At 41.6% G+C, this 26301-nt stretch overlaps 1 protein-coding gene across 2 annotated transcripts in view; it reads left to right on the top strand.

Annotated features, from left to right (window-relative positions):
* The first annotated feature begins 5602 nt into the window (after positions 1–5602).
* Positions 5603–26301, top strand: part of MTNR1A (melatonin receptor 1A) — a 57078-nt gene continuing 36379 nt past the window's right edge. Inside the window, exons 1-2 of one of the 2 annotated variants that reach the window (XR_012652345.1) lie at positions 5821–6014; positions 10826–11693. Coding sequence is in view for 1 of the 2 variants with exons in the window: in XM_075041607.1 (XP_074897708.1) it covers positions 5822–6014 (193 nt within the window). In the remaining variant the exon portion in view is untranslated. Of the gene's footprint in view, positions 6015–10825; positions 11694–26301 lie in introns of those variants that run through there. The other variant, XM_075041607.1, reaches the window with a different exon arrangement.

Genomic DNA, 26301 nt, shown 5'->3' on the forward strand with positions numbered 1-26301 from the left:
CCTACCCCACCCCTGGGTCATTCTCATCCAGCTTCATGACAAAGGCTCTCAATCTCAATTCTTCCCATTCATTTCACTCATTTCTATGTTAACTTTCTCTACACATTCTTTGAGCTTGTATGTATTTTTCTGCCTTTCTACACTTGGTAAGGACCATACTGGCTGGATTTTAATACACGAAGCTTTACTGCAGTCAATTCTTTTTGTAGTGCCTTTCCAGTTCAGTGATTTCAATTCAAAACATGTCCCCTGTCTTCCCCATGTTTAAACAAAAGGAAAGCCAAAGAAAACATTCACTTGGACTGAGAAAATAGTCATAGAAGACAATACAAGGGAATATTGAAAGGTGTTAAAATTGCTGCTGAGAAGGACAAAAAAATCACACAACAGCAGAATATTCAAAGGTGAGTATAAAAAATATACAATCAGAAAGAGAATTTTCTTTCTGTTTTAAACCATTTTGCATGCTCTGTTAAAGGAATATGCTCTTCCCTCATTGTCATAGGAAGCATGACTCCTGTACAGAAAAAAACAAATTTAAGTATCAAGTAGGCAGCCTGCATTTGGTCAGCACAGTGAGAAGACTAGAGAAATGGTGGACTGGAAGCAGCACAAACTTCAGAGTTTGCTAAATAACAAAGTGCTGTAATAGCATATGTAAACAGGCAGCAGCCTTGCAAGAAGTTGACAATCTGAATGTGCAGGTGTGTTCTGGCTTTTGGCAGAACTTTAATTTAATTGCAGGAGTATTTCAACTTCTACAGTTAATGCAAGTAAATCGTATGTGCCAGGCAGTGTCTGGAACTGTGCCCAGAAGGCAGGGCAGCAGAGTGACACACTATCATGACACTATAAAATGCCAGCGCCATGGAAATTCTTATTTTTAACATTTTAAATGCAGACTTGGAGGACACAGAAGGCAGTCACAAATAATAGAACAGTTCTGTCCCCTCAGTGCACAAGTATGCAGTAATACAGAGTGCCTTGTCTAGCAGCAGCTTTGCTTGTTAATCACTGGACTGCTAACGTTTTGGGACAATCTACATCAATCAGCTCTCAAAAGCAGTTGTTAGGGACCAATATCCTGAAGAATCACAGGACAAAGAAATGGACAGGGCAAGGAAACAGGTCATGTAGTAAGAGGTACAGTTTGAGGTAAGCAACCTCATGCTATACTTGCATGTAACAAGTTAGGCCCCTTAGTGTGATCTACTGCTAGAAGCGCTGATTTAATACAGCGACGAAGCCACTGATAACAAAGCTGAGTATTAACTCACTTATCTCAGCAACTTTGGTGTCGACTACAGACTTCAGAAAGTATCAGTTTCCAGCCAGGATTTATAGCCCTGAACCTTAACCATGCCCATTCCCCCAGGTTCAAAGTTAGCTCCCAATTAATCTTTAAAATCAAAATTAAGAGGTAGCATGCTTAAAACAGTGAGCTACAATATGCGACATTGCACATTCCTACCCTAAACCACAGATGAGCCAAGATTAAATCTCTTTTCTGCTCGCTAAGTTTCAAAGATAATTTTCTAATCATCCTGGAGAATGCTTTAACAATTAGACAATATACTATTCTACAGTGAGAAGCTACCATTGCCTCCTTTTCAGGCAATTTCATGTTGCAGGAGAAGAGAGTATTAATATAGAGAAGAGTCCTAGGACATAGTTCCATTTCTACAGAGCATTTCTCCCTGTCCTAGCCATGGATGGCATCTCACCTTAGACACCCCGAAACCAGAAGCAGCTCATGCTGCACAAGAACTGTTGTAACAGCTCAATAAAAAACTAAAGAGCTGGTGTATTTCCCATCGATCTCTTACATCACCTGCCCAAAAAAGGTACTCGTAGACAGGATGCAATTTCCACAGTTATTTTAGGACTTACAACATGTAGGTAGAAGATGCCACAGATTGTAAGTGAGAAAAAAACACTGAAATAAAAGACTTGTCACAGAGATCCAGCAGGGAAAGAGAGCTGCAGATCACAAAATAGAACATGATGAAATTTCAGCACTCAAAAGCATTCCTCTAAAAGACAGAAGTAACAACAGCCAAGTTCATTTGCAATGCAGCATCACAACCAATTGTCAGATATAATGAAGAGCAGGTATCTCCCACCATGGGATGAGATGGAACATACTTATTGCCACACCAGTTTTACTGTTGATGAAGTGGAATTGTCCCTTGTGTTTACCCATAGGCAGATCAGCAAGAGCTGTGTACTGAACATCAGCTGTCAAGCCAAGTTTGTGGGAAGAACTAAAGGACTGTGGTGGGTTGACCCTGGCTGGATGCCAGGTGCCCACCAAAGCCATTCTATCACTCCCCTCCTCAACTGGACAGGGGAGAGAAAATATAGCAAAAGGCTCATGGGTCGAGATAAGGACAGGGAGAGACTGTTCACCAATTACTGTCACAGGCAAACCAGACTCGACTTGGGGAAAATTAACTCAATTTAATACCAATCAAATCAGAGTAGGATAATGAGAAATAAAAACCAAATCTTAAAACACCTTCCCCTAACCCCTCACTTCTTCCCAGGCTTAACTTCATGCCCAATTTCTCTACCCCTCCCCCCCCCCAGCAGCGCAGGGGGACGGGGAATGGGGGTTACGATCAGTTCATCACACGTTATCTCTGCCACTCCTTCCTCCTCAGGGGCAGGACTCCTCACTCTTCCTCTGCTCCAGCATGGGTCCCTTCCATGGGCTGCAGTCCTTCAGGCACAGACTGCTCCAGCGTGGGTCCCCCGCGGGGTCACAAGTCCTGCCAGAAAACCTGCTCCAGCCTGGGCTCCTCTCTCCATGGGGCCGCAGATCCTGCCAGGAGCCTGCTCCAGCACGGGCTTCCCATGGGTCACAGCCTCCTTCAGGCATCCACTTGCTCCGGCGTGGGGTCCTCCACGGGCTGCAGGTGTCCCTTGCTGGGTAGCAGTTAAGAGCTTCCCCACAAGAGAAGGCAAGCCAGGAGCCAAGGCTGACAACAGCCCTAGAGAGGGCAAAGAGATGAGTCAGGCCCAGCCCCCATCCACAGAGCCCACGACAGGATCAAGAGGAGACAGGACCAAAATCAAGACTACAACACGAGTCCAAGGTCAGCCAGGAAACAAAGCCAGAGACAGGACAGGGGTAACAGGCACATTCCCAACATAACTCAAATCAGGGCTCTTCTAAGACAGACCAGACAAGTTCTGTGTTTCTTCAGGTAATAAAGTAAATTCACCAAAAGCCGGTTCGGATCTCTGCTAACTTTGCCGATTACAGTGAAGTCAATCCTGATTTAAACGATTATAATAGGGGGTGACTGGCCCTGGTGATTTGCTTGTTCTCATGCCTTCATCACTTCTATGCCGCTTTCACGTAAAGCCTAATTTAACTTCATGCACTCTTTATAAATGCATATGTAGGAAAAAAGTGTAGAAAATGCGAGGAAAGAGAGACCAGCCCCAGCCGATGTAGCAGACAGTACCAGACAAACTGCCTCTAAGACTGTCTGACTCTGAATGCTGAGCGGTGTGAACTAGCCTGATCATGCCAGAGCTGCTCCTCTGCAGTTTTCACAGCCTGCTTATTTGGGTGGCATATTAATGTCTCTAACTCTCCAAACTGTGAGTAAACACCTGTAAAACCTTAAAGAGCAGCATGTTTTCTAGGATGAGTTGTCTCTGTCGAGGCGAGAGAAGGACAGCCCAGGGGGAATGGGAAGGCAGTCCTGGCTGGAGCCTGACCTACGTGCTGATGCTCAGTTCCCACTCTCCAGGAAGCAAAGTTGGCACATGGAGCAACAGCACGAGGCTTCTCAAGGTATCTTTGGCCCTTGTTAGCGCTTGGGTCTCCCTCAGCTCTTCCAGGGTTTTCGGATAGGACCTCTCCGGTTCCTTTTTCAGGGAGCATTCCCTTCCCCAAGCATCGCTCTCACCAGCACAAGCAGCCCGTGTGCCCAGTGTACGCTCTTGTCACCAGACTAAAGTGAGACTGAGTCTAAATTGCAAAACACGTGGCTGAACATCCCCGCGACGAGACAAACGAACATCCCAGCGACGAGACAAACGCCAGCAGTCCCCTCACGGACCACGTTCCCTTGCTTTGAAGCAAAATCCTGGGCCGATGCTCATCACCCAGCTACCTTCTGGTGAAAAATATATCATGACCTCGCGAAATTTCACGACTGTCTCTGGGCAGCCCTTCCCTGCCCGGTGAAACACGCAGCCCAGCGCAGCCGTGCGGGATGGGGTTGCGGGGACGGCCGGGGCGGGGGGCTCCGCCCCCCGCCCCGGCCGTCCCCGCAACCCCATCCCGCACGGCTGCGCTGCAGGTGGCGGCGGGCCCGAAAAAGGGGGTTCAGCCCTGGGGTGGGGGGTGGGGGGTAAAGCCGCTTTCGCCGGGGTCCCCGCAGCCGCCGGTTTTGTTGTCACACCCGCCGCCGTTACGTAACGGTGTTTGCCCCGCAGTCCCCCCCCCCCCCCGTGGTTTCGGGTACCCCGCCCCCCCAAGCCGCGCAGTACCCCGATAAGGGTTGCGGGTGGGATCGCCCGTGGGCGCCAGCGGAGGTACTTGCCCTCCGCAGCCTGTTAGAGGAATTCCTATGCCCGGTTTGCTCCGGTATTTTAAACAGCTTTATACCGGTCGAGCGAGAACACTCGGTGCCGTTGTAACAGTCAGAAGAAAGTGCCTTTTCTTTTTTTTTTTTTTTTTTTTTTAACCGGAACACCCACCGTACGAGGGGGGTACCCCGCTCACTCAACCGGTTCCTCCTCACGCCTGGGCAATGGCTCCCTGTTCCCTCCGCGCTTTTTTTTTTGGGGAACGGCGGAGCCGGACCCCACCGGGCTCGTAGCCGCGGCGTGCGGCTCGCCCGCGCCGCCGAGGGAGCGGAGGAGGAAACGTGGGGGGGGGGGCTGGCTGCGGGGGCGCTGTGTCTCCCCCCGCCGCCCCCGTGCAACGGCGGCACGTGGTGCTCCCGGGACGCGGGTCCTCAGACGCCCCCCCTTCCCTTCCCCTGCCCGCAGCGAGCGCGGCTTCGCGAGGAGCTTTTTATAGCAGCACCGACCCGCTCCCCAATGGGGGGGGTTGGGGGGGGGGGTGTTTCTCGCCGCGCTCACGTTACCGTGCGAGTGCGATGTTAAATAAAGCCGGGGGAGGAGGGGAAGGGAGTTCAGCGCGCGCCTAACCAGGAGACGGCGTTAACCGGGGGAGCTAAAAATAGCCCCGAGCGCCGCAAAGCGCATATGAAACCGCAAGACGGCCAAACCCATCGATCCGCCGCTGAATGGAGCGGCCGGGCGGATGAATGGAGCGCGGCCGGCCGGGCGGATGAATGGGGGGAAGCGGAGCGCGGGAGTGAATGGAGGCCGCCGCGCCGCGCCGGGCCGGGCGGGCGCCGCGGGGGGGAGCTGTGGCGCTGCGCCGCCGCCGCCGCGCGGCAGCTGGAACCCCCCCGGCCGCGCACGTGCCGGCGCGGGGGCGGCTCGGTGTCACCTGGCGGCAGCGGTGGCGGCGGCGGCGGCGGCGGCGGCGGGCGGGGCGGGGCGGGAGGCGCGGGGGAGGCTATAAAAGCGTCCCGCCGCGGCACATGCACACTTCGGGGAAACTTCCTAGCCGGAGCGGCCATGGGAGGAGCGCCCGGTCCCGCCAGCCGCTCTCCGCCCTAAGGGCGGGCAGCCCCGCGGCCGAGGGCGGCGGCGGCGGCGGCCGCGACCCCCGCCCCGACCTGACCTGACCTGCCCCCCGCGGGAGGCAGCGCTGGGGGGCGCGCCCGCTCCGCCGGCACTCGGCTCCGCACTGGGAGGAGGAGGAGGAGGTGGCGGCGGCGGCAGGATGAGAGTGAACGGGAGCGAGCTGAACAGCTCCGTCCTCCCGCGGGACCCGCCGGCCGAGGTCGCCCCCCGCCGCCCGCCCTGGGTGACCTCCACCTTGGCCGCCATCCTCATCTTCACCATCGCGGTGGACCTGCTGGGCAACCTGCTGGTCATCCTCTCCGTCTACCGCAACAAGAAACTGCGGAACGCGGGTAAGGGGCGGCGGGGAGGCCTGGGAGGGGGGGTCGCCCGGGGTGGGGGGCTGCGGGGCGCAGCGCCGGGGTCTCTCCGTCTGTCGGTAAAACTTTGCCCGGGCGCGCAACTCCAGGGCCGGGCGCTCCCTGCCTTCATCCCCAGGCAGCGGTTATAGGCTGTGACACATGCCGAGGGCTTCGTCTTCCCTGCCGAGTCGGTGATCGAGCGGGTAAGGGTATTTTTAGCGCCCGCCACCGAATCGTGGTGCTATTTTTAGCTCTCGACAGTTCCCACCTAGCAAAAAAGAAAGGCAAGGAAGCCTCGCTTAAGAACGGAATTCAGACGTGGTACTGGGGATGCTGCTGTGGCATACGGTGTGTGCCCGCGCATGCTGGATGCTGTTCTTCTGATTGATTTTTGCTGAGTTACAGAAATGGCTCCAGTAATAAATACTACGGTTGGAGCTTCAAAGCGAGCAAATACTTAGTTATAGACGTTGCAGGATTCAGGAAAAAAACCCAAACCACCAATAAAACAAACCAAGACAGTCGTTTCATTATCTTTGTTCGCTTCCTACTTGCTATCTAGGTCTTTGGGGAATGGGAAACATCTGACAGAAAACAGATTTAGGCACGTTCTTAACAACAACAAAAAAAATCTCGAATTTTGACAGGATAGAATCTGTGATGGTCGATTGAGTAAATCCCTCTTAGTTCATGGATTATTGGTCAGACAGGCAGGAACTTCCTCACATTCATTCTGCTTTATCATGTCAGACCAGCTGCTGCGCACGTGTACCAAATCTGTGCACTCAAAACCCTATGCATCTTTCATTGAAAAAAATACAGGAGCATGTGAAGAGAGCTGCGTTGTTAATGAAAGCAGAATTTCACTCCATGATGAGTGAGATGCTGCTTTTATTTTTTTCACAACTGGCTGTCAGGTTCTTTATTATAACTCCACTAAGTTCATTAGCTAGTGGTTTAAAATTCATCTGAGGGGGAACTTGAGCCCAGGCTTTGCTGTAAGCTAGCCTAATGAAGGTAGCTAATACTGGACTCTGGCAAACAGTGGCACACTTAGCTTTTTAAGGTTAAGTCGGGTAATTCAAATGGGTTGTACGTTTCAGTTTTATTCAGCCATAGTGGAATGCCAACACACAGGATCAAAATGAAGGCTGTCAGATTATATTTTTTTCTCCCTCTGGTTGCCACTGATGTAAATTCTAAAAGCTATGTTCTCTTCTCCCTTTCATTGACAGAAATTTAATTCACTGGAGCTGGCAGGGTTACACACCACAATACTATATATTGGGAGAATCAGTTACTCCAGAAGTCCAAGTCAGTGCTTGACTACCCCTGTTCCCTGGGAGATTTTCGGGTGGAGGGAGAAAGGGTCCAGTTAGGCTTATTACTGGGGTTACTCCAGGGGAAAGGGTCAGATTCTCCTCCCCCTTAATTACTAAATACATACTTCAGCACTTCTGTGGGGAGTCTGCAATACAGACATGTCTGGTAATAAGTCTGAAATAAATGTGGTGCCTGTTTTCTGGAAACGTAACTGAATCCTTGGGCTCTCTGCGTGCGCATATTCTCTACTGTAGATCTCACGTAATCCCTCTTGAATCCCAACATGTGCTCACTTGCTCACTCTTACTGCATTTCTTGTTCTTGCCTTTTCTGTCATAGCGGCTGTTAAGAACTGCAGCAAACTGGCAACAGTTATCTCCTACAGCTAGGAGAACAGAGCATTCTTCTGAACATAGATTATTTTAGACTGGAACATGAACTAGATACTGGTTTACCGTCTGAAATTAAGGATTAATTGAAACAAGTAGATGCTTTGTACAAGATGGGAAATAGTTTTTAGTCTGTTTTAGGAAAAAAATAATTAATAACAAGTTTTTTAAAATTTTAAAGTCTTTTTTTCTTCAAAGTAAATTTTTTTTAGTACATGGATAAAAGGAAACTTTGGAAAGAACATAATTAATTAAGATTCAAAAAGGTGTGCAAAGTGGTTTTGGTTAATCCTGCAAAAAACCTGTGCCTGGGCATAACTTTACTTATGTGAGCACCACTATTAAACTTGGCGTTGAATTAAGAAAGGGTTACTCAGGTGACTAAATTTATGATGAGGCATAAGTATTTAGAATACCCTGGCCTAATACTTGTGAGTATGAAGAAGAAAGTTTCCTGAGTCTTGTTTACACTAATTCAGATTATTCAGGAAGAGATTACATTGAAAATGATCTGATTTATACATACAACTAATTTGCAACTTGCTAATTATAAAGACAGTTACAACTTTTTACAGAGCTGTAATAAGAAACTTCTGATTTTACAACAACCTATATTTATTAATAAGTCTTTTGCTGGCACATTTATTGAGGAAAAAGGACACAGGATGAAAATTCCACTGGAAGAAAGGTCAGGGAGGAACAGAAGATACCTCCTGAAGAAAATGTATCTCATTGAAGACTTTCTTCCTTCTTTGCAAGAGAGGACTAACAGAGATAAGGAGTATTTAACACTTTACCAAAAAGGTGGATTTGGTGGGGGAAAACATCTTGCATCTCTGTCCCACTCTCTATTATATAAATATTTTTGGAAGATAACTACAAATTGAACCTATGGACTTATGATTAAAAAAGTGCATTGGGAAATAGTAGGAAGGCCTAGAAAAACCTTCTCAACAAGTGGTGTAACCTTCCTGACAGTGAGAAGGTTAGTAAAAGACACTGATCAAAGCAGAGAAGTCAGTATCTCAAAGAAGTTTGTCTCAGCAAGCGAGGAGTGTCTGATACTACAGACTCCTTCATAGTCACAAGCATGGCTTCAGTAGATGCTCTTCTAGACACAGAAGCTGATGATGCAACTGGTAGGATCCTCTTTTATTTAATGTACTTGACTTGTAATAAGTTTCATAGTTCTGGTCTGTTCTTTTTTTTTTCTTTTCTTTTTTTTTTTTTTATGGTGCCTTTGTAATCTAACAGGTGCCTGATACCAATTCAGTCCTGATGGGGACAGCTGTGATTTAATGCTAGCCTACGCAAAGACTGAATTTGGTTTATGATGTCTGTGATCTTTTAACTTTGAAACAAAGTTCAAGGGAAACATTCAAGGCATAAGGATTTCAATGGCCATATCTTGATAGCACATTCATGCAGCTTGAACTTTAAATGGATGTGCTTTCTTTAATAATTAATTTTAAAAAGAATAATAGCTCATTTTGAAAAGAAGTTTGGTGTAAATCATCCAAATGTGTCTCGTTTTCCATGGCTAATATTCATAGATCAGAAATAAGGTCATTCAACAGTTCCACCCTGAAGAAATAACTAGCCTTAGGGAAGGCGAATTAAAGAACTACTAGTACTTTGCAACCAGTGGAGTTTTTACTTGATCAACATTGGATTAGAGCAACTCTGAAAACTGAAGAGACCATTAAAAGTGATTTATGTAATATTACGCACAAATTCAGTGATTGCTAGTATCCTTATGCCTTTGTTGTTACCCATGCCAAGAAAAACAATGCATCAAGAACAAGGTGAGAGAGCAGTTCTGAGTCTTTGACTACGGAGATTAGTTTACCACTTGTTACATCAAAATGTCAGTTGATGTGCACCTGTATTCCGGTGACAGAGGCATTTGGGTACTCAGTGGTTGCAGGACTGGACCATTCTTAAGGTCAATGAAGAAAGCTCTCTTTTACAACGCTTGCTCTTCTTTCTCTTCCTTTTGAAACTGTTCTCTTGGCCTGGTGGGTTGCTTTTTCCTGGGCACTTTATGTGCTGAGGTCCAAAGGTGCCCTGGCTATCCCTCCAACCGACCCCTGTGTTGGAGGGGAACCTCCAGCAGGCAAGAAGAGAGCCCCAGCAGTCTCACCCTCACTCTTCAGTGCCTGTCCTGTTTGCTACACCTGACATGAGTTGGGGTGACACAGGGACTGGTGCCAAGCTGGTAACTAGCACCTACCACATCAGCGCAGAAAGCTGCATTCACCCCCTTCTTGCCCATCTCTGTTCTGTGTTAGATGCATTTGGGGTTTTGTACTTTCTCCCCGGTTTCTCATGTCCTTGGCCCAAATGTTTTGTTGCTAAAACTCTTGGTTTTGTTACTAGTGAAGAAGGCAGAGAGTAAGTCTGACAATGCTGAGGCCCCAGGGCCCTAGAGCAGCAAGATAGTTACTTCAGTAGGACTGCACACATGCTTAAGCTTAAGTATGTGTGTTAACTACTTTTCTGAATGAGATGGCAATGAAAAAGGGGGAAAAAAGACAATGTTTGTATGCTAAATCTGGCTCAGCTGTATTAGGTCCAAACGCTTCTGTAAAGACAGCTCTGTGAGTGCTCAAATAAAACTCAAGAGTAATCTCTGACCAAAATCTGTAAGATCAGCGAAGTTACTTATGGAAGAAGTAGGGAACACAGCTACTTATGATTTTCTTTTTTTTTTTTTTTAAATCCAATTTTTGTTAAATAGTACAGCCATTGCAGAATTGGGGGATGAGATCTGTCAATAAGAATTTTATTTTGGAGGCTTTTTAAACTGGCCCTGGGTTTTGGTTTGAGCAGTATAAGAATCTAGTTGAGGAGTATTCCTCTCTTAGTGCATTTTCTAGAATATAAATTTTAAATATAAGAATGGAACTATCTTTTGATAATCAGGTTGGAGATCTAATCAGCCTTTTCAGAATATGATTGTTCTTGATGATGTTTTGTTTTTTTAGTTTTAAAATGGTAATGTTAAATGCTCTATTAAAGATTGTTTTATCTAATAAATGAAACTCCTGTTGTGAATTCAGACTAATGGAATCATTGTTTCTGTCACAGGTGGTCCTTGGACTTCTTTTTGTGCCCCGAGAGACAATGGGTAGCCCGACAAATATTTGACTCGAGGGAGATAACTTTTAGAAGATCAAGTTGTAGCGCAAATTCAGGGTTCTGATGAAAACCGGGATGTTGATGGCAATGAACATTATTTCAGACATGAATAACTTCCAGTATTAAAAATGGTAAGCTGTTTGGGAGAAGGGAAACTACCTAGTGGAAATGCTGACCTTTGCCAATTGTTGAACAGAACTGAGCATAAAAATACAGTTTAAATAAAGCTGTTCCTCAGACTGGTTTTGATTGAATATTTTACTGAATCAAAGGTTTACTTCAGAAACCTGTTTAAAGGCACTGTGCTGTCAGTGACTAAAGGTAGAGATGAGTATTTCAAATAATTAATACTCTATTCTTACTAATACGTCTGTCAAACTCAGCTATGTGTTCTTTCTGCAAGATTCTGCATTCTGAAGTTTATAGAGGCACTGCTTTTTCTAGTTTGCTGCTGCCAGCAGACAAGGGTACTGATATGCTATGCTACTTGCTGTCTCTTAGGTTATTTTTTTGAGGGGGTCTCTCTTTTATTAAGTTTTTTTTCATCTTTAATCTTTCCTTAGCAATTTCTGATCTGCTTCTATTCTTCTCTCTTTTCTATTTCTTTTTACACTATCCACTTTTCTGTCTTGTTATAACATAGATACTTTATGTCTTTCTAGCATAAGACATCATCAGCAAGTCTAGTTTAGTGACAGAAAATGCTACCAACAGTAGGCATCCAGTGCTGATATGACAATGTCCTCTCGGTTTATACAAAGAGGCTTGCTTTCCTAGGGCAATAAAAATGTTGCAGTGTCAATTCAATGCTATGCATCACAGTTTAATTTTGTGACCTCAAGAACCTTGTCACCCTTGCTGTTGGCAGTTTTTCTTCTACTCACGTCTGTGAGCTGCCCCAAATTCCACATTTTCTGCTCCTGAGAAACAATTACCAACCTCTGTTTCAGGAGGACAAGTGTTACTAAGAATTTTTCAGGATAACAGAACACAATGTTTTAATGTTTGCTTATTTAATAAACAAATAAACTTGTATTTACATGTGTAGTTAAGTAATGCTTGGAACTGTAATACCAATGCTGCTACTGAAGAAGTGTTCTTTCAAAATCTAGCCCTCCTGAAGTCAAAAAGATGGGCAGTATTACAGTTCAGTGGGATAATCAAGGTTCGTACCTTACATGACAGAATAAAGGTCTGATTATCTTCTTTCTTAGTTTTAAGAATAGATAAAATATACAAAAAAACCCTTTACCAATACCCTTAAATTCAGAAAAGTGTGCTGCAAACTTCTTAATCTTTTTCAAGTAGAGCAGAAACTAAGGTATAATCAGTAAGTCTATTTACAGCTTTTAGATAGTGACTTCTGTAGCTTAAATAGTTTTGTGCTAATAACTGACTAGTAAGTGTACAAAGTTTTGTGCCCTGTAGTTTTTTGGGTTTTTTTTAATGAAGTTTGTTATCTATAGAGAAGGCAAACTTATACCCCTTCCTTGAAGAAACACCTTGCATCAGAAGTAAAAGATTTGCAGCTCATTCTTTTGATTTTTATAAATGATCTAATATAGTACCAGGTCATATAGTTAGATATGCTTTTTGAAGAATAGTTATTACCTTATTGATGAGCATAAAAATGCAGCTCTTGATCATCTCAGAGCCCTATACTTGAGTTAGGGACTTGAATTAGGTTGTCTTGGTTTTGGGGGGGGGGGGGGGGGGAAGTTGAGTTTTCTTGATCATGGAGATCTCATCATTTTTTCCATTGCTAGAGTTCTAAGAAAAAGCCCTTCAACTCTTCACTCGGACTCTCTAGTCTCCCCTAACTCTGAAGGTCCCTTGCTCTCTAAAACAAAAGAGAGAATAGAAGCAGCTGATTTCAAACCCTGCTGTGTGTGACCAAGCTCTGGAATTCTCTATTCAAATACAGACTTCACCTACCTTTATTGTGCAAGTTGGACAGGATATGTAATTTTTCCATTTAGGCCTACAGAAACCCTATTCTACATGTGTACGTGTGATTCTACATGTGATGCTGAAATATAAGGTCTATTTATATTCTATCACCTTGACTATTCTTTTGGAGTGCAGATGCAAGATTAGCAAAACTAACTGCTCTTCAGGGAGAGGTTACCAAGCAGAGGTACTCTGTGCTGACAGAGGTCAGCTCCTCCCTTGGTGCCTGGTATTGCGTGAAGTCAACCAGTAATACTGCTTTTGTTAGTCGGCCATTTCAGCCACACCCGAGTATTAGCCTAGCGTGGTTATAGTACAACTGTCAGTACTCTGTTATTTAACCAGACAAGATGGTTAACTCTATAGCCATTGGCCAAAGTGATGAATGGGCGTGAGTACAGGGATCGGCCTTGATCAGTCACACCGTAGAGAAGTTTCAGCAGATACCTATCTTCTTGTGTGTTTTCAGGAAGAATCATGAATGTTCTTTTCCCCCTGGTAGTAGCTATGGATTTCATTTGATGTTCCTGTTTTCCAGACTGAGCGATGAGCAGTTTTCTATTTCTCCTTAGTCTTACTTGATTTTTAAGGACACTTTCATCTCCCTGTCTGTGTTTCGGAGAAAAGAAGTGGTTTCATTTTCAGAGGTAAAAGAGTATTCTTAGCCCAATACAGTTAGGGTATGGACATTTTTGTGTTAGAGATATTGAAAGGAAGGTACCTCTTTCTGTGAATTTTCCTCATTAACAGCCACTACTTGCCCCTTCAGTCAAACATTGCAAAGTCACTCATAAAATGAAGAATTGCAATGCTTTTTTATCCTCCTTCAGCCCTCTTGGGATATTTTCTGTTTTCCCTTAAGTAACAGCATCCACAGACTTATTTTAAGACTGGATATTGTTGAAAATATGGGACTTACATATTATGAAGAATCAAAGTTTGCATAAATGCGAAAGAATCAGTTACTTCAGTTGCGTTTTTGTTTCATTTTGGATGAAGAATTAATGGCCTATAAATAAAAAAACCCCACCTGTTTTTATTAATAATCTATGTGTATTTTGCATTAATATGTTCTGTCTTAATTATAATACATTAAAGGTATGTCTCCAGATTATCTCTGGCTGTGTAATTCTGGGGTCTGCCTTCTGTAATTTGGGTATTGTAATGTACTGTAATGCCTGCACCTAACATGCAGGTTCACATAATTGCAATTTACTTCACAAAACTTAGGTTCCTCCCCACATTTCCATTATGCCATATTACATCTCCAAACCTTCCCTGAATCTCTGTTACTGGATTAGTTCTCACTTAGAACAAAGGATTGAAAAAAACCTCCTCGATCATCAAATCCAATTTCCAGGTATAGTAGGTGTTCATACAAATCCTTTCAGAATCACCTTTCACCTTAAGTTATAACTTTTTCTCCTTATTCCAACTCAGGAAGGGTATTGTCACTGCCTAAATGTATTTTCTGTCAGTTTATATGCTTTTGCTATGGTACCAATGTTACTTAACATTACTTAACATATCTATTCTTGTAATGAGTGGGAATTAAAACATGACCTCTTAGCTGTCATTTTGCTAGTCCAAACAAGTTGGATATCAAATTCTATTAGTCTATTTACAAAATAATCTTCCCCCTTGTGCGAGAGAGCACTGCCCCCAGGAGCATGCGTCATCTCTGGAAATACCTTCCCTAAAAGTGAAATCCTGGTTTTACTGAAATCAACAGCAAACCTCTTACCAAGGTCAGTGCCTGTCTCCTTTCACTTTTCTGGCTGCGCTGCTTGCCCATGAGTAAGAAAGCTGCTGTACTGCTAACAGCCTTAAACCCAAAGTGTGGTAAGCAGAGAACTCTTTACCATAACTTTCGAGTCAGAACAGGATTTTTGTTGGATCGCTGATATTCTTGCAATAAAGCTGATTACAGATCAGGGTCATAAGTGCCTGATCTGTATATCCTGAGGTGGGTGCATCATGGGAAGCCACTTACAATTCCATGTATGGTAGGTATGCAAACTATTAAGTCTGAGAATAAAGAAAACACAAAAGACCATCTACTGCTGCAATGCTGTCCTTTCTGGGGTTTTGGGTTGTTTTTTTTGTTTAACAAATGGAAATTAGGTTACTTGGGTCAAGGACAGTTTGCTTGCACTAGAGTTGTCTAGTCAGATCACATCAGTTTATCCTTGATATTATCTTTGTCCTCTTCTGCTTTCTAGGAACTTGTAGTTATTTAATATGTTAATTAAGCAGAATAAGTTTCAGAATTGGGGGTTTGCTGCTATAGCCTCATTGTACAGATTGTCTGGTGGTTCTGTTGCAAAATACAACATCATCATATATATGTATGATGTTCCTTTGGAAATTTCTCTTATCAATCTGACTATCTCCGACCACTATCTTTTTAGCTCTCCTTTTGATTTTTTTTCTTGTCTAAAGAACTGTACTGTTGAGAATCTCTGCAGCGCCTCATAAACCCGTCTTATTCTCCCTTCCCGATGATGTAACACATTTCAACACCTGTTGCTAAGGATTTTCTTAGCATTGGCTGTGACTTGTTTTGGGGATATACAGAAACGCATTTATATTAAAACATATGTAAATCCTACTTGTTTTTACCACATTGCAGAAGGTACTCATACCAAAGGTTGTTTCATTTTGTGGTATACTTTGGTTTTATGAATTTACAGATAGAGATGTGTCTAGAAACATTTCCTCTAATTATTTGGGTATTTTTGTAGAAAGTACCTTTTCATTTCCCCCCCTTTTTTTTTTTCCTAATGCAGCATCCACTGGCACATTATAACTCATATTTTAGTATATTGCTTGTGAATATACACACTCTCTCTAGACATGAGAATCTCTCGTATGTAGGAAAACAATATTCAGCATGTCTGACAGGAAGGAAGGACGGTAATGTTTCCTTATCTTTCCTCCACCTAGACACAGGTGGTGGGTTTACTTCATGGTATAAATTAGAACAGTTTCAGTGTTTCTGTAATTCATGCTTACTGAGACAGCCCCCACAGGGAGTTACGTATCGGTGAGTATCATGTCAACATAGCTTTCATTGGCCAAGCTCATTCTAACTATTCTGTGTGTAAGTGTCCAGGACTACAGAGTTAACACAGTAATCGTCATAAGGCTGGGTAAAACAGCTTCTCATCTCCTCTGTATACTGGTAAGTATGGAGAAGAGAGCAGAACCAAGTTTGTGTCTTAGCATATATTAAATACCTAATGTAGAGCTCAGAATGCTGTCAGATTTTCTCACGCTTTCTTGCAGCAAAGGTTTTTGAACACTGCTTTTAGGAAATAATTGGGCGTTTCTTTTGCAGCTTGTCTTAGAAATTTGTACACATCCTAATCCTGTTTTTTGCAGCTCTTCTCCTATTGCCTATTCAGTGTATCCCACTACTGGGAATCTCTGCAGTGGCTGATAAGATTGTCAACTACAAACATTTTTTTGGTTGCTGGAAACCTGCCTTGATTTTCATAGTTTTTATGGCATAATACTTGTCTTGTTCATAGATGCTCTCCTCCAACAATATTTTGTATCTAGGTAACATACCCACTTTTGTTCAATTATTTTTGGATGTTCCTAGGAATTTGTCATGCTTCTGTTCATCATACATTCACACTTTTTCTTTGGATGATCCATAGCCCCACTGGGTATTATGCTGAAGATGGCATGAAGATGACCACTCCTGTATTGAAGAATAACTAACTTTACACTATCCTTGTTAAATTGTTTGCTGCTGAAGTTGGTTTGTTTTTTTTTCTTTCTTTCTTTCTTTCTTCTCCCTGCATTTTTCCGTTGAGGGTAGATCTGTCAGTTTTTGTCTAAAAGGCTCTTGTTTTAGAGTTGTTACTGACTTGGGTCTCTCCTTTATGGGATCCATTACATATTCTGTGAAAATTGTTTTTTATACACTCTGTAATAATAGAATACCGAGATGCTGCACTGTTCTTACGGGCATTATGAGTACTAGCATTTTAAAAGGAGGTTGAGTGCTACTTTTGCAGTTATTCCTGGTAAGAAATTCTAATGCATACTGAGTGACAATCTAGGGGAGATGATACAGTCGTACAAAGCTTGCACTTGCACCTTGTTAGTACTGCTTGCAGCAATCATTATCTAAAAAGTGCCCTAAAGATGTGGCTGAATCTGACAAACATGTAAATGCAGAAGTATGAATGGAAAAAAAAGAGAAGCAAATAAGCTAAGCTGAAGCAACCTAGTGGACATAGGATTTGCAGTCTGCTTGTTGTCGGTGCTTGTTTTGTACTGGAGTATCCCAGTTGTCACAACAGTGATGCATGCCTTCATTGTAAGCTTTTCTAGCAGGTCTTCTTTTTTACTTTTCTCAAGCTATTGCAGTGACAGGGCTTTGCTGCCAGAATGCTTACTGGAGTCTAGCTGCCTGAGCACATCTTTCTTGTGCAGAGATAACTTCATAGACTACCACCAAAGCAGTGAATTGATTTCTAAGATCTTTCGCTTGTATACAGATATTCATATTATCTCCTGTCCCCATATTTACTCAGAAAACCTTTTTGATCAGATTCAAATTTCACAGAGATTTCACCTGTTTCTGTCTTTTGAATTGTTGACCATTCCTTGTGATGGCTGGACAGAATGTTTGCTTACTTTACTCAAAAACATGAAACTTGCTTGTCTTGCAAATAAATCTCCAAATCATGAATTTGCTTGTGTCTTTTTTTGGTCTACTCTCTTATACAGGTATTCCAGGGTGGCAGCTCCAGTATATGTTTAATTTAAGCTGAAACCCATTCTGAAGACATATTTATTAATATTTTAAGAATTTATTTTGTAGGAGCATTTCTACATATTCATGTGATAAATACAAATGTAGTATGCAACCAACTACTTCTTCTAGAAACACTAAAAAATGGACATTTTTAGTACTTTGGAATGTTACTGGAAATAAAGAACTGTCTAATGGTCATCTGTAAATTAAAATAATATTATGCCTTCTATATTCAGAAACTCTGAGCCTCTACTGAGGTAAGAAAAGAGTCGGATGAGCTGACAAGTTAGCAGTGTGGTATAACTGGAAAAGTTAGATTAATGTCAGCTATAGTAGGGTGCTACTTAGGCAGTAATCCTAAAACCAACCTTCCTCTCACAGGTGACAAGTATAGAGTTAGTTATTAGAAGTAAGCTGCTACTCTCTTTGCACATGTACCTACGTGGTTACTTAGGGCTGGAGTCTGTCTGTCCTACTGGAGACCGTTCTCAGGATTAAAAGCCCTACACCCCACCCAGTGATTACAGCTGCAGTAATTACAGTACTCGTGGTGGACAGAAAGGGCCCCACTGCAAACTTTCAGTCATTCAAGGTGATTTTAGTCCACAGGGTGTCATTCAGCTAGCAGCCTCAAAATGGTGCTGTTCTCTCTTATGCTTTCCTGCTTCCTTTTATTTCTCTTGCTCCTGGAAAAGAAATTGGACTCTTCAGAGCACAGAACGTTTTGAGTTGAGATTTTTTTGCAGTTAGTGTTATTTGATAAGTATCCTGATTTTGATAAGTACCCTGACTTCTTTGCCCTGAAATTAGCTATTCAACTTCGTTTTTAGCTCCGACCTGGAATTCTCCTCAGCCACCATGCAGAACAGTACAGCTGCTTCAAGGATACCTTTGCACCGTGCATGAGAGATGGACATGCATGGTACTGTACCCCGTCGTAATCCTTGTCACACTGAGGCCTTCCAGAAGGACCTGCTCTTTTGTTCAGGACACCTTGATTCCACCAGGCTTCTGGCCATTTTAGATTGCAGTATTAAGGGAATGCATTTGCTTCAGTTCTCCTACCTGTTCATTATCTGACAAGGATAATGAAACATTTTGCTGCTCATAACTAAAACAAAACTGCATGTTATCCAGCATGCTCCAAAGTACTGAATAATAAATGTAAGCGGGCATAGTTCATTTTGTCATTTTCTCTTGCCCTTTATTTCTCTGGAGTTTTACAGCAGCTTTAGGTTGTTTTTCCAGCTCTTCAACAACAAATGGCACCAAGCTCTCCAGTGTTGTTATTTGTGCTCCTTCAGAAGATCAGACTTAAGAAATCATCTACTGAAGTTCTAATGAAAGGGCATCAGTTGCCCTTTTTCTTATTGTCTTCCAGAACCATCTTCCCAGTCCTCTGTGGACTTCATTGACTCTATACCCATACTCAAAGTTCAGAAGTGACTTTTTTCTTTCAGTCTGTGTCAATATATTGAATACTAAATTTCTGAGCACTTCTGTACATATGACCTCTATTTCTCGTTCTCCCTGAGGCTTTTGCTTTTAGTACTGTTATCCTCTTTTTTTGTCCTTCTATTTGTCATGACTTTCCTTCCATATTTGTTCCTAGCCAAAGCTCATAATACATTACATTTCATTAGATCCCCTCATAGATCTTGCTTTATGTCATGATTTTCAAGCTGTCAGTGTAGAAAATAGCTAAATCATTGGCTTCTATTGCTTTCTGCAGTCCCTAGGCAATTTTTTCTACATGTATTTTCTACATCAAACCCTACATCATTTTAAACTGTGACTACACTTAGGAAACAATGACTTCAAAAATTACACTTTAGCGCTTCATATTTATTCTGCCTCTACATCGAGTCCCTTCAGTTTACAAATCATTGTGAAATGCCAGGAATGTTCAGCTATAAATGTAAGTCTTTCCTACACAGGTAGATAGACTTGATAGCATTCCAGTTAATAACTATTACTAATAGTTTCTGAAAGAAGTGCAGCAATAACATAACTTCAGTCAAAACAATTTTGAAAGATAAGACTTTTATAGTAAGTAGAGAAAAAAATAAATTTGAACCATCTGAAATACAGTATTACTCTGCAGGTGTCTTAGAAAGATTTGCTGACAAGTGTTCTTCACTTCTTGCTGTTTCAAGTTCTTGTTTGGATTATGGCCACTGGGAAAAAAGTCTGCTTGGAGTTAAGCTGTTTAAACCAGTACCTAATGCTTTGTTAATTAACCAGACAGATTACTTACTTTAATGACTCAGCACTGCCTTCAAAATTTCATTGTGTACTGGCACTGTTCTGAAAGGAGGGGATGTGGAAAAAGGGATTAACATGAGTCTTGAAATTAGTCTCAGTTAAGTGGAGCAAATGGTAGAATATTTTGAACCTGAAACTCGTAGGTACCTGAAATTCCCATTTGCTAGTTTTGTGAATCCAGAAAAAAAATCACTGCCAGTTTCCTCTGTCACCAATGACTTTTACTTATATAGCTAACTATTATGTGGGTCTAAACTGTTTTCTTCAATACACTGTAAAGCCCTTTGAGCAGTAATAGTGTATTCATTACTCAAACTATTGACACCAAAAAATAGGAAACAGAAGTATGAATGAAATAAGAAGAGTAAGGCCTTTCTAAGTATGGAACAAAAAATTCCGACCACATGAGATTTTTCAAAATTCTAGTATTAGATAAGTAGTGACTCTTTTAAGGACCTGCATTTTCCCTGAAGCCTATTTGGACACGAGGCCTTTGGTTTTGGAACTGAAGATGCCACAGATGCCAAAGGATCTTCTAGAGACTCAGTTTTCAGAGCTTGTGAAGTCCTGTAAGAATCTGTAATGCTTTGTAAGTGAGACTTGGACAGTGTAAAAAATTAGTCCAGGACAAGAAAGATATTAGATCACATGCTGATTTAAGATACAGATGGAGTAGGCAGTTATGTATGGGAATGCCATAGGCAGAGTTAATCATATATTTGAAGAAGAAAAAGGACTAGGGTGACCTCTTCGATTCCCTTCTATACAAACTCAAATAGGAATATGACTTTAAGATAATTTTTTTTCAACTAAAGTCATGCTCAGCATAACCTTGGAACTATTTTCCAAGAAAATTAAATATCATCTGAAACTGATTGCAGTCTGTTTTATTTCGACCCATATTGTTTATGTATTTGTTGAGGCATATGCAATGATAAGTAATTTCTTCTCAGCTGAGAATCTGTTTCTTTCTTATGTTACAGCTGTCTGTCTCCTCTTACACTTACTGTTGTAGTATTGTAAAAGCCCAGTTCCTAAGCCATTTTTGGACTTCACTGTTTGAATGGTACTGGCTCGTGTGTAGCTTCCCAGTTCTGCTCTTGAATTTACTTTTTCCAATACTTTGTTATGTTCCCATGAACATTTCCCAGCTTCATTCTGGAGCAGTTTTTTGTCTCAGCAGGGCAGTCAGTGATTCTTTATCTGAAATAACTGTGCAGGAAGTATAATCTTCCACAGCACCTCTGTGCCGTATGGAAACCTTGTACAAGCCTATGACTGCAGCTTTTCTGTCAATTGGCTTGGTTTTCCATGGAGAAAACATATAGTTAATGCATTTGATTTCTTTCACTATGTCATCAATGTTGTATCTGATCCAACTTGCTATTTTCTGTCACTGCTTTCTTCAGTGCCTCCTCATACTCTCTTTGAGTTTGTATCGTTTCCTCAGCTATTGCACGGATGCCTGTAATGTCCCTGAATTAGTCTCTTGGCTCTTTTGTCAAAGTATTCCACTATTCCACCATTGACTTTATTCCCAAAAGAATATGAAAAAATGTGTAATACCGTGTATCTAGTGTGCCCAGTTTAGCTGATGCTTCATCTTTTTTTGTCAATATCCATTTTCCTTATCCAGAATAGTTAATTTGTTTTCACCACCTGTTTGATTATTTGATCTTAAATGTTTGTGGTTAAGTGCATAGCCTCTTCTTACTTCTTAATAGCTATGTTAGGATCTTCAAGATCAATAGAAATTGCAGTTGGAAGGGTGCCTTAGGGCTGTGCTATTAGCCTTTCTCATGACAAATTCACACTACTTATGGTTCTTCCCTTTCTAGGTGTATTTCTGAGTCTATTGATCAAAATCCATTTTTCTGAAACTTGTGTATTTTAAAGGAGTATATGAATCATTACAAATGTACAATGCTCAGGAATGCCCCTAGCCCCTCAAAGAATTTCAGGCACTGCACAATTAGATTTATTTCAGTGATGGACGCATTTGTTCAGAGCATGCCTAATTTAGCATATTTAGGCTTAGAAAAAAGGAAGCTTTTCAGCTTCAGTGGCACTGTAGAACTTTTCAAGAAAAAGTATTAAGAACTGTCCTTATTCTGGACTCTTGCTTCCACTAAGGTCATCTCACCTCAGGCTTTTTGGATTCCTTCACATCTTACAAGCACAATCTCAGACTACCTTATCTGAGGGAGACCTACTATCTCTATAAAGGGAGTACCTATAATAATGCAATAGATTGGCTTCAGTCTCTTTAAAAAGCTTGAGAGATATATTCTCTAAATACAGTGAAAGATACTAAATTTCTCTGAATTCCAAGCTTTAGATGTGATTTATTCTGTAGTACTTTAGAGCTGAGGCAGAAATTTGTGAATTTATCTTTTGGGTAAGTAAGTAAGTCATCTATTCTGAACATGGCAGATTGTGATTTTGTTTTCCACATCTGTGACATATTACTTCAAAACTTGTGTCTGTATATAGACTCAGTTGTGCAGACTGTTGTATATATTGCATATATGTAATTACATATATTAATTTCTGACTTTCAAGTTTGGTACTCTCCCTGCTCTTTTGTGAGTGATCTATGAGTCTGTCAGTATGGAATTCAGACTTGATCTTCCCATACATTTTTAAAGCAATTTTGGTGCAGCTTGTGAAATTCTGAAAATGTACCATGCGTGTTGCAAGAACGATAACTTTAAAAGAAAACACTTGAGTTTTTCTCCAAATATCCTTCTTTATAAATGCCTTTTGTTCACAAAAGTGTTTTATTCAGAGAATATACGTCCAATACAGTGTCAAAAAATTACCTTGGAATGAACTGTGTAATTAAATGTTCTTTCATAATCATGTACTGAGAGAATTTCCTACATAAGTTTGCACAGACGTTTTTGGATGAGATGATACAATGAGGATAAACATTAGAAGATGTTGGGTTTATTTTTTCTGGAATTGTTCCAAAACATACCATTTTGGGAGACATCAACGAGATGGCAAAGCCAGTGGAGTTCACAAGACTGTGATTCACCTGATCTGCTGAGTTCCACTACAGCATAGTCTTTTCAGTGTAACTGTAACTAAACATTTGTTACTGGATTACAGGTATTGGATACTACCAGGTAGATTAAGTGGCCTCCCTTCAAAAAGTCTTTATTTCCAGCCTTTCCATATAATGCCATGTAAAACTCTTATCTCCATTTACCTCTCTTTTGATCTGGGTACATCATGAAGATCATTGAATTAAACATAGGAGTTGGTCACTAGTAATACAAAGTTCAAAAGCTCATGTGAATTCTTTTAGCTTTCTGTCAGCCCCTTTAGCCATGCTGTTTAATTGACTTTTCTGCCTCATATTGCCTTGCTTCAGTGAAAATACAGCTTTTGGATATTTCCACTCTTTACGTCTCAAATGACAGTTCAAATAATGTCTAATATGCCCCAGAATGCATCTTCTCTCATGTCTCGCACCAGTGCCTAAAGTTCATGATTCTTACAGAGCTGGCCCTAAAATGTCCATCTTACCAGGTGAAATAAGTATTGTCATCTCTCCCACCACATTTCCATAGTTTTCCATACTGTTGAAAGCAGAAACTTCACAGAAGATACTGGACTCTGCTGAAAGCAGGAGATGGGCTTGACTTGCATTTTTCTCCTTGCTAAGAATGCTCACATCAAAGAAGTTAACATTGTTTTAAAGTGTACATATGTGAAATCAGTGATCAGCCCCTCAGGCCAAAAAACACTTCGCTGTCCTTGCTAGGAAATTCTACAGTGCTACTTATTTACAGGCAGCTTTGTCTGTTTCCTCCAAAGACCAGCAAGTCTGATGACCATGTTCAGAAGACCGCAGGTTATCTGGGAATAGATTTACAGTAAGAAATTCAAGTGTCCTTTAGCTTGTGAATTTTTAAACTTCTAATAAAATTGTTTATGTCCTTGTAAACAAGTTGAAATACCAGTTGATGGTGACTATGCGTGTGTGAAAATTCTACTGACAGCTATAGAGTAGTCATAAAACATAGGCATGGCATAGCTTTAAAATCACTACAAGAAAAGCTAGTAATGCTTGCTACTACAGTTATGGTCTTTGCCACATAAATTGCTGACATCAAAACTTTCTAGAAAATTTCCATTCTGATGACACTTGTGTTTATCACATCGATGTTAATTTTAAGAGACAATGAGTGACTTTGATTTAAAAGTATTATCATCATAGTATTAACACACTTTTTACATTAAAACATTAGTCTAGGAGTAGCAGCCAAATATTCTGTCTCATAAAAGCAACGGCAAAGCAGACAGACTCCTGGAAAAATCTTGTCCCTGAAGAAACTAAATAGCAAAACTGAGAGCACATCGAGTAAACCACAAATCAAGCTGCTAGCGTGATTCAGAGATTTGTGAATACAGTTTTAAACAGAGATTTTCTAAAAAGCATTGGAGTGGTCTCTCTGTTGATATATAATGGTTTAAATATTGAAATTATCATGACCGGTATAAGGGGAAAGCACGAATTTGGAAACAGTCTCTTGTTTTCATTTCCATGAGCCTTATGTACTAATTTGAACAAGTATTTGCTAAACCATAGGAAAAAGATGAAAGAGACTGTTTATTGTTTATGACAACAGAAATGAAATTTCATAGCAATAGGAATAATATTTACCAGTTCCATGCATATCTATACTGCCCCTGTCATGGATTGAGCTTCTATGTAGTAAACATTGCAAAAGCACCAAAATAGAGGTCCCTATTAAAAGGGTTGCAATCAAGTAATGAGGAATTGGGTTTGTGCAATTATTTATTATTTGAGGACTGATCACAGCAGTATTCTGGAATTCTCTGCTGATCATTCATTCCAGATGTGTGTCACTGCTATAACATGTATTACAGTTGGGTAAGAGATGTGGCAGACTGAAAGGTGTATATATGTATACTATGCATATCATATACTATAGGAAATATATATCCCTGTTACATGAAATCTTTTATATTGCCCGGAGCAGCACCCCTTAGAATAATAATTTCATTTTTGATTAACACCTTTGGCTGCAGATGTTTAGATTTGCTGCCCTCTCAGTATGTGAGAATACATCTACTGCTATATTTGTCTTCAAACCTAATTTAAAATGGACTGAATATCTCAAACTGTTCTTTTCACTTTAGTGTTGTATTTCATCTATCGGATTAAAATTCAGAGCCATCTGCCCCACTGAATTCAGCTATGCTGACTTTTTACATTGAATTGAGAGTTTCGCAGTAGATTTTAATAGCAGTGGCATTGCATACGTTTTGTTTTGTGAAAGTGGGGTGTCTGTGCCACAACAGAGTTTGGTAGTTTCCTCCTTAATCTGCTTTAAATCAAACAAACAGATCCTTAACTGATGTTAAAGGTCTCAGCTCCTACAGCTGTGAGTTGGCTGCAGCTGATGTTACACACCCCCCTGTAATGATCTTTGCCTATTTAAATTCAATTTCAGTCCATAAGAAGCTATGGTATTTTCTTACTCAATAGGACATCTGCCTACTCAAGCCAAAACAGAATTTGATTGGATGCTAACAGGTAGATTAAATGGCCTCCCTTCAAAAAGTCTTTATTTCCACATAATATCATTTAAATCTCCTTACATGTTTTCAGTGTGCTTTACATCATTGTAGAGGCTTCAGAGGGGACACTGGGACTGGCCAAGCAGTCCTCTAGACATCTTTGTTTACAGCTGCAAGCTGTGGAGGGTGGATGAGAATCACCCATAGTAAGATATGCACATGAAAAACTGCTCGAGGTAAAAGACGAAGTTGCATACCAGGAACTGGAGTTTCCAATATGTGTTATCTGTGTGCATGCATCACCTTTTACTCTCCCCATTCTGTTATCAAAGTCCCTGACACACGAGGACTCTGCAGTTCGGAAGAACTGAGAGGTGGAAAGCAAATACCAGCTTCTCTACCCCACCCGCGGAGTAGAGAGAACAGCAGGACAGTTGAGCTCTACAGGAGTGTTCTTGAGATAACTTTCCAGCTGAAGGGTGTATGGTGCATGTACCTCCTGTACTGTTACGGGCATGCATAGAGTTCTGAAGATCTGTGATTATTAGTGAGTGTCTTTTTATCTTCCTGAAATGGAGGGGGGTTTTGTGTTGTGGGAACCACTGACTGGGGAACAGTCCATTCTGCCCACTTCAGGAAAACCTGGGTAGGTTAGCAAGGCTTTACAGTTTGCTAAGGACCTTTTTGGAAACTTGGTTCCTGCTGTCTTTCAAAGATAGGCACCTCACAGGGGACTCTGATGAAGTTTCTTTTTCTTTTTTTCACATGACCTTTTTTGTACAAGTGAAGAAGGGGGAAGATGGTCACTGCTGGTTTTTGTTGTTGTTGTTGTTTCTTCAGACAGTGTTCTTTTTCTGTGCAGTTCCATTTCAACACAAAC

Source organism: Buteo buteo, chromosome 1 (genome assembly GCF_964188355.1).
Source record: "Buteo buteo chromosome 1, bButBut1.hap1.1, whole genome shotgun sequence".
NCBI classification, from domain to species: domain Eukaryota; kingdom Metazoa; phylum Chordata; class Aves; order Accipitriformes; family Accipitridae; genus Buteo; species Buteo buteo.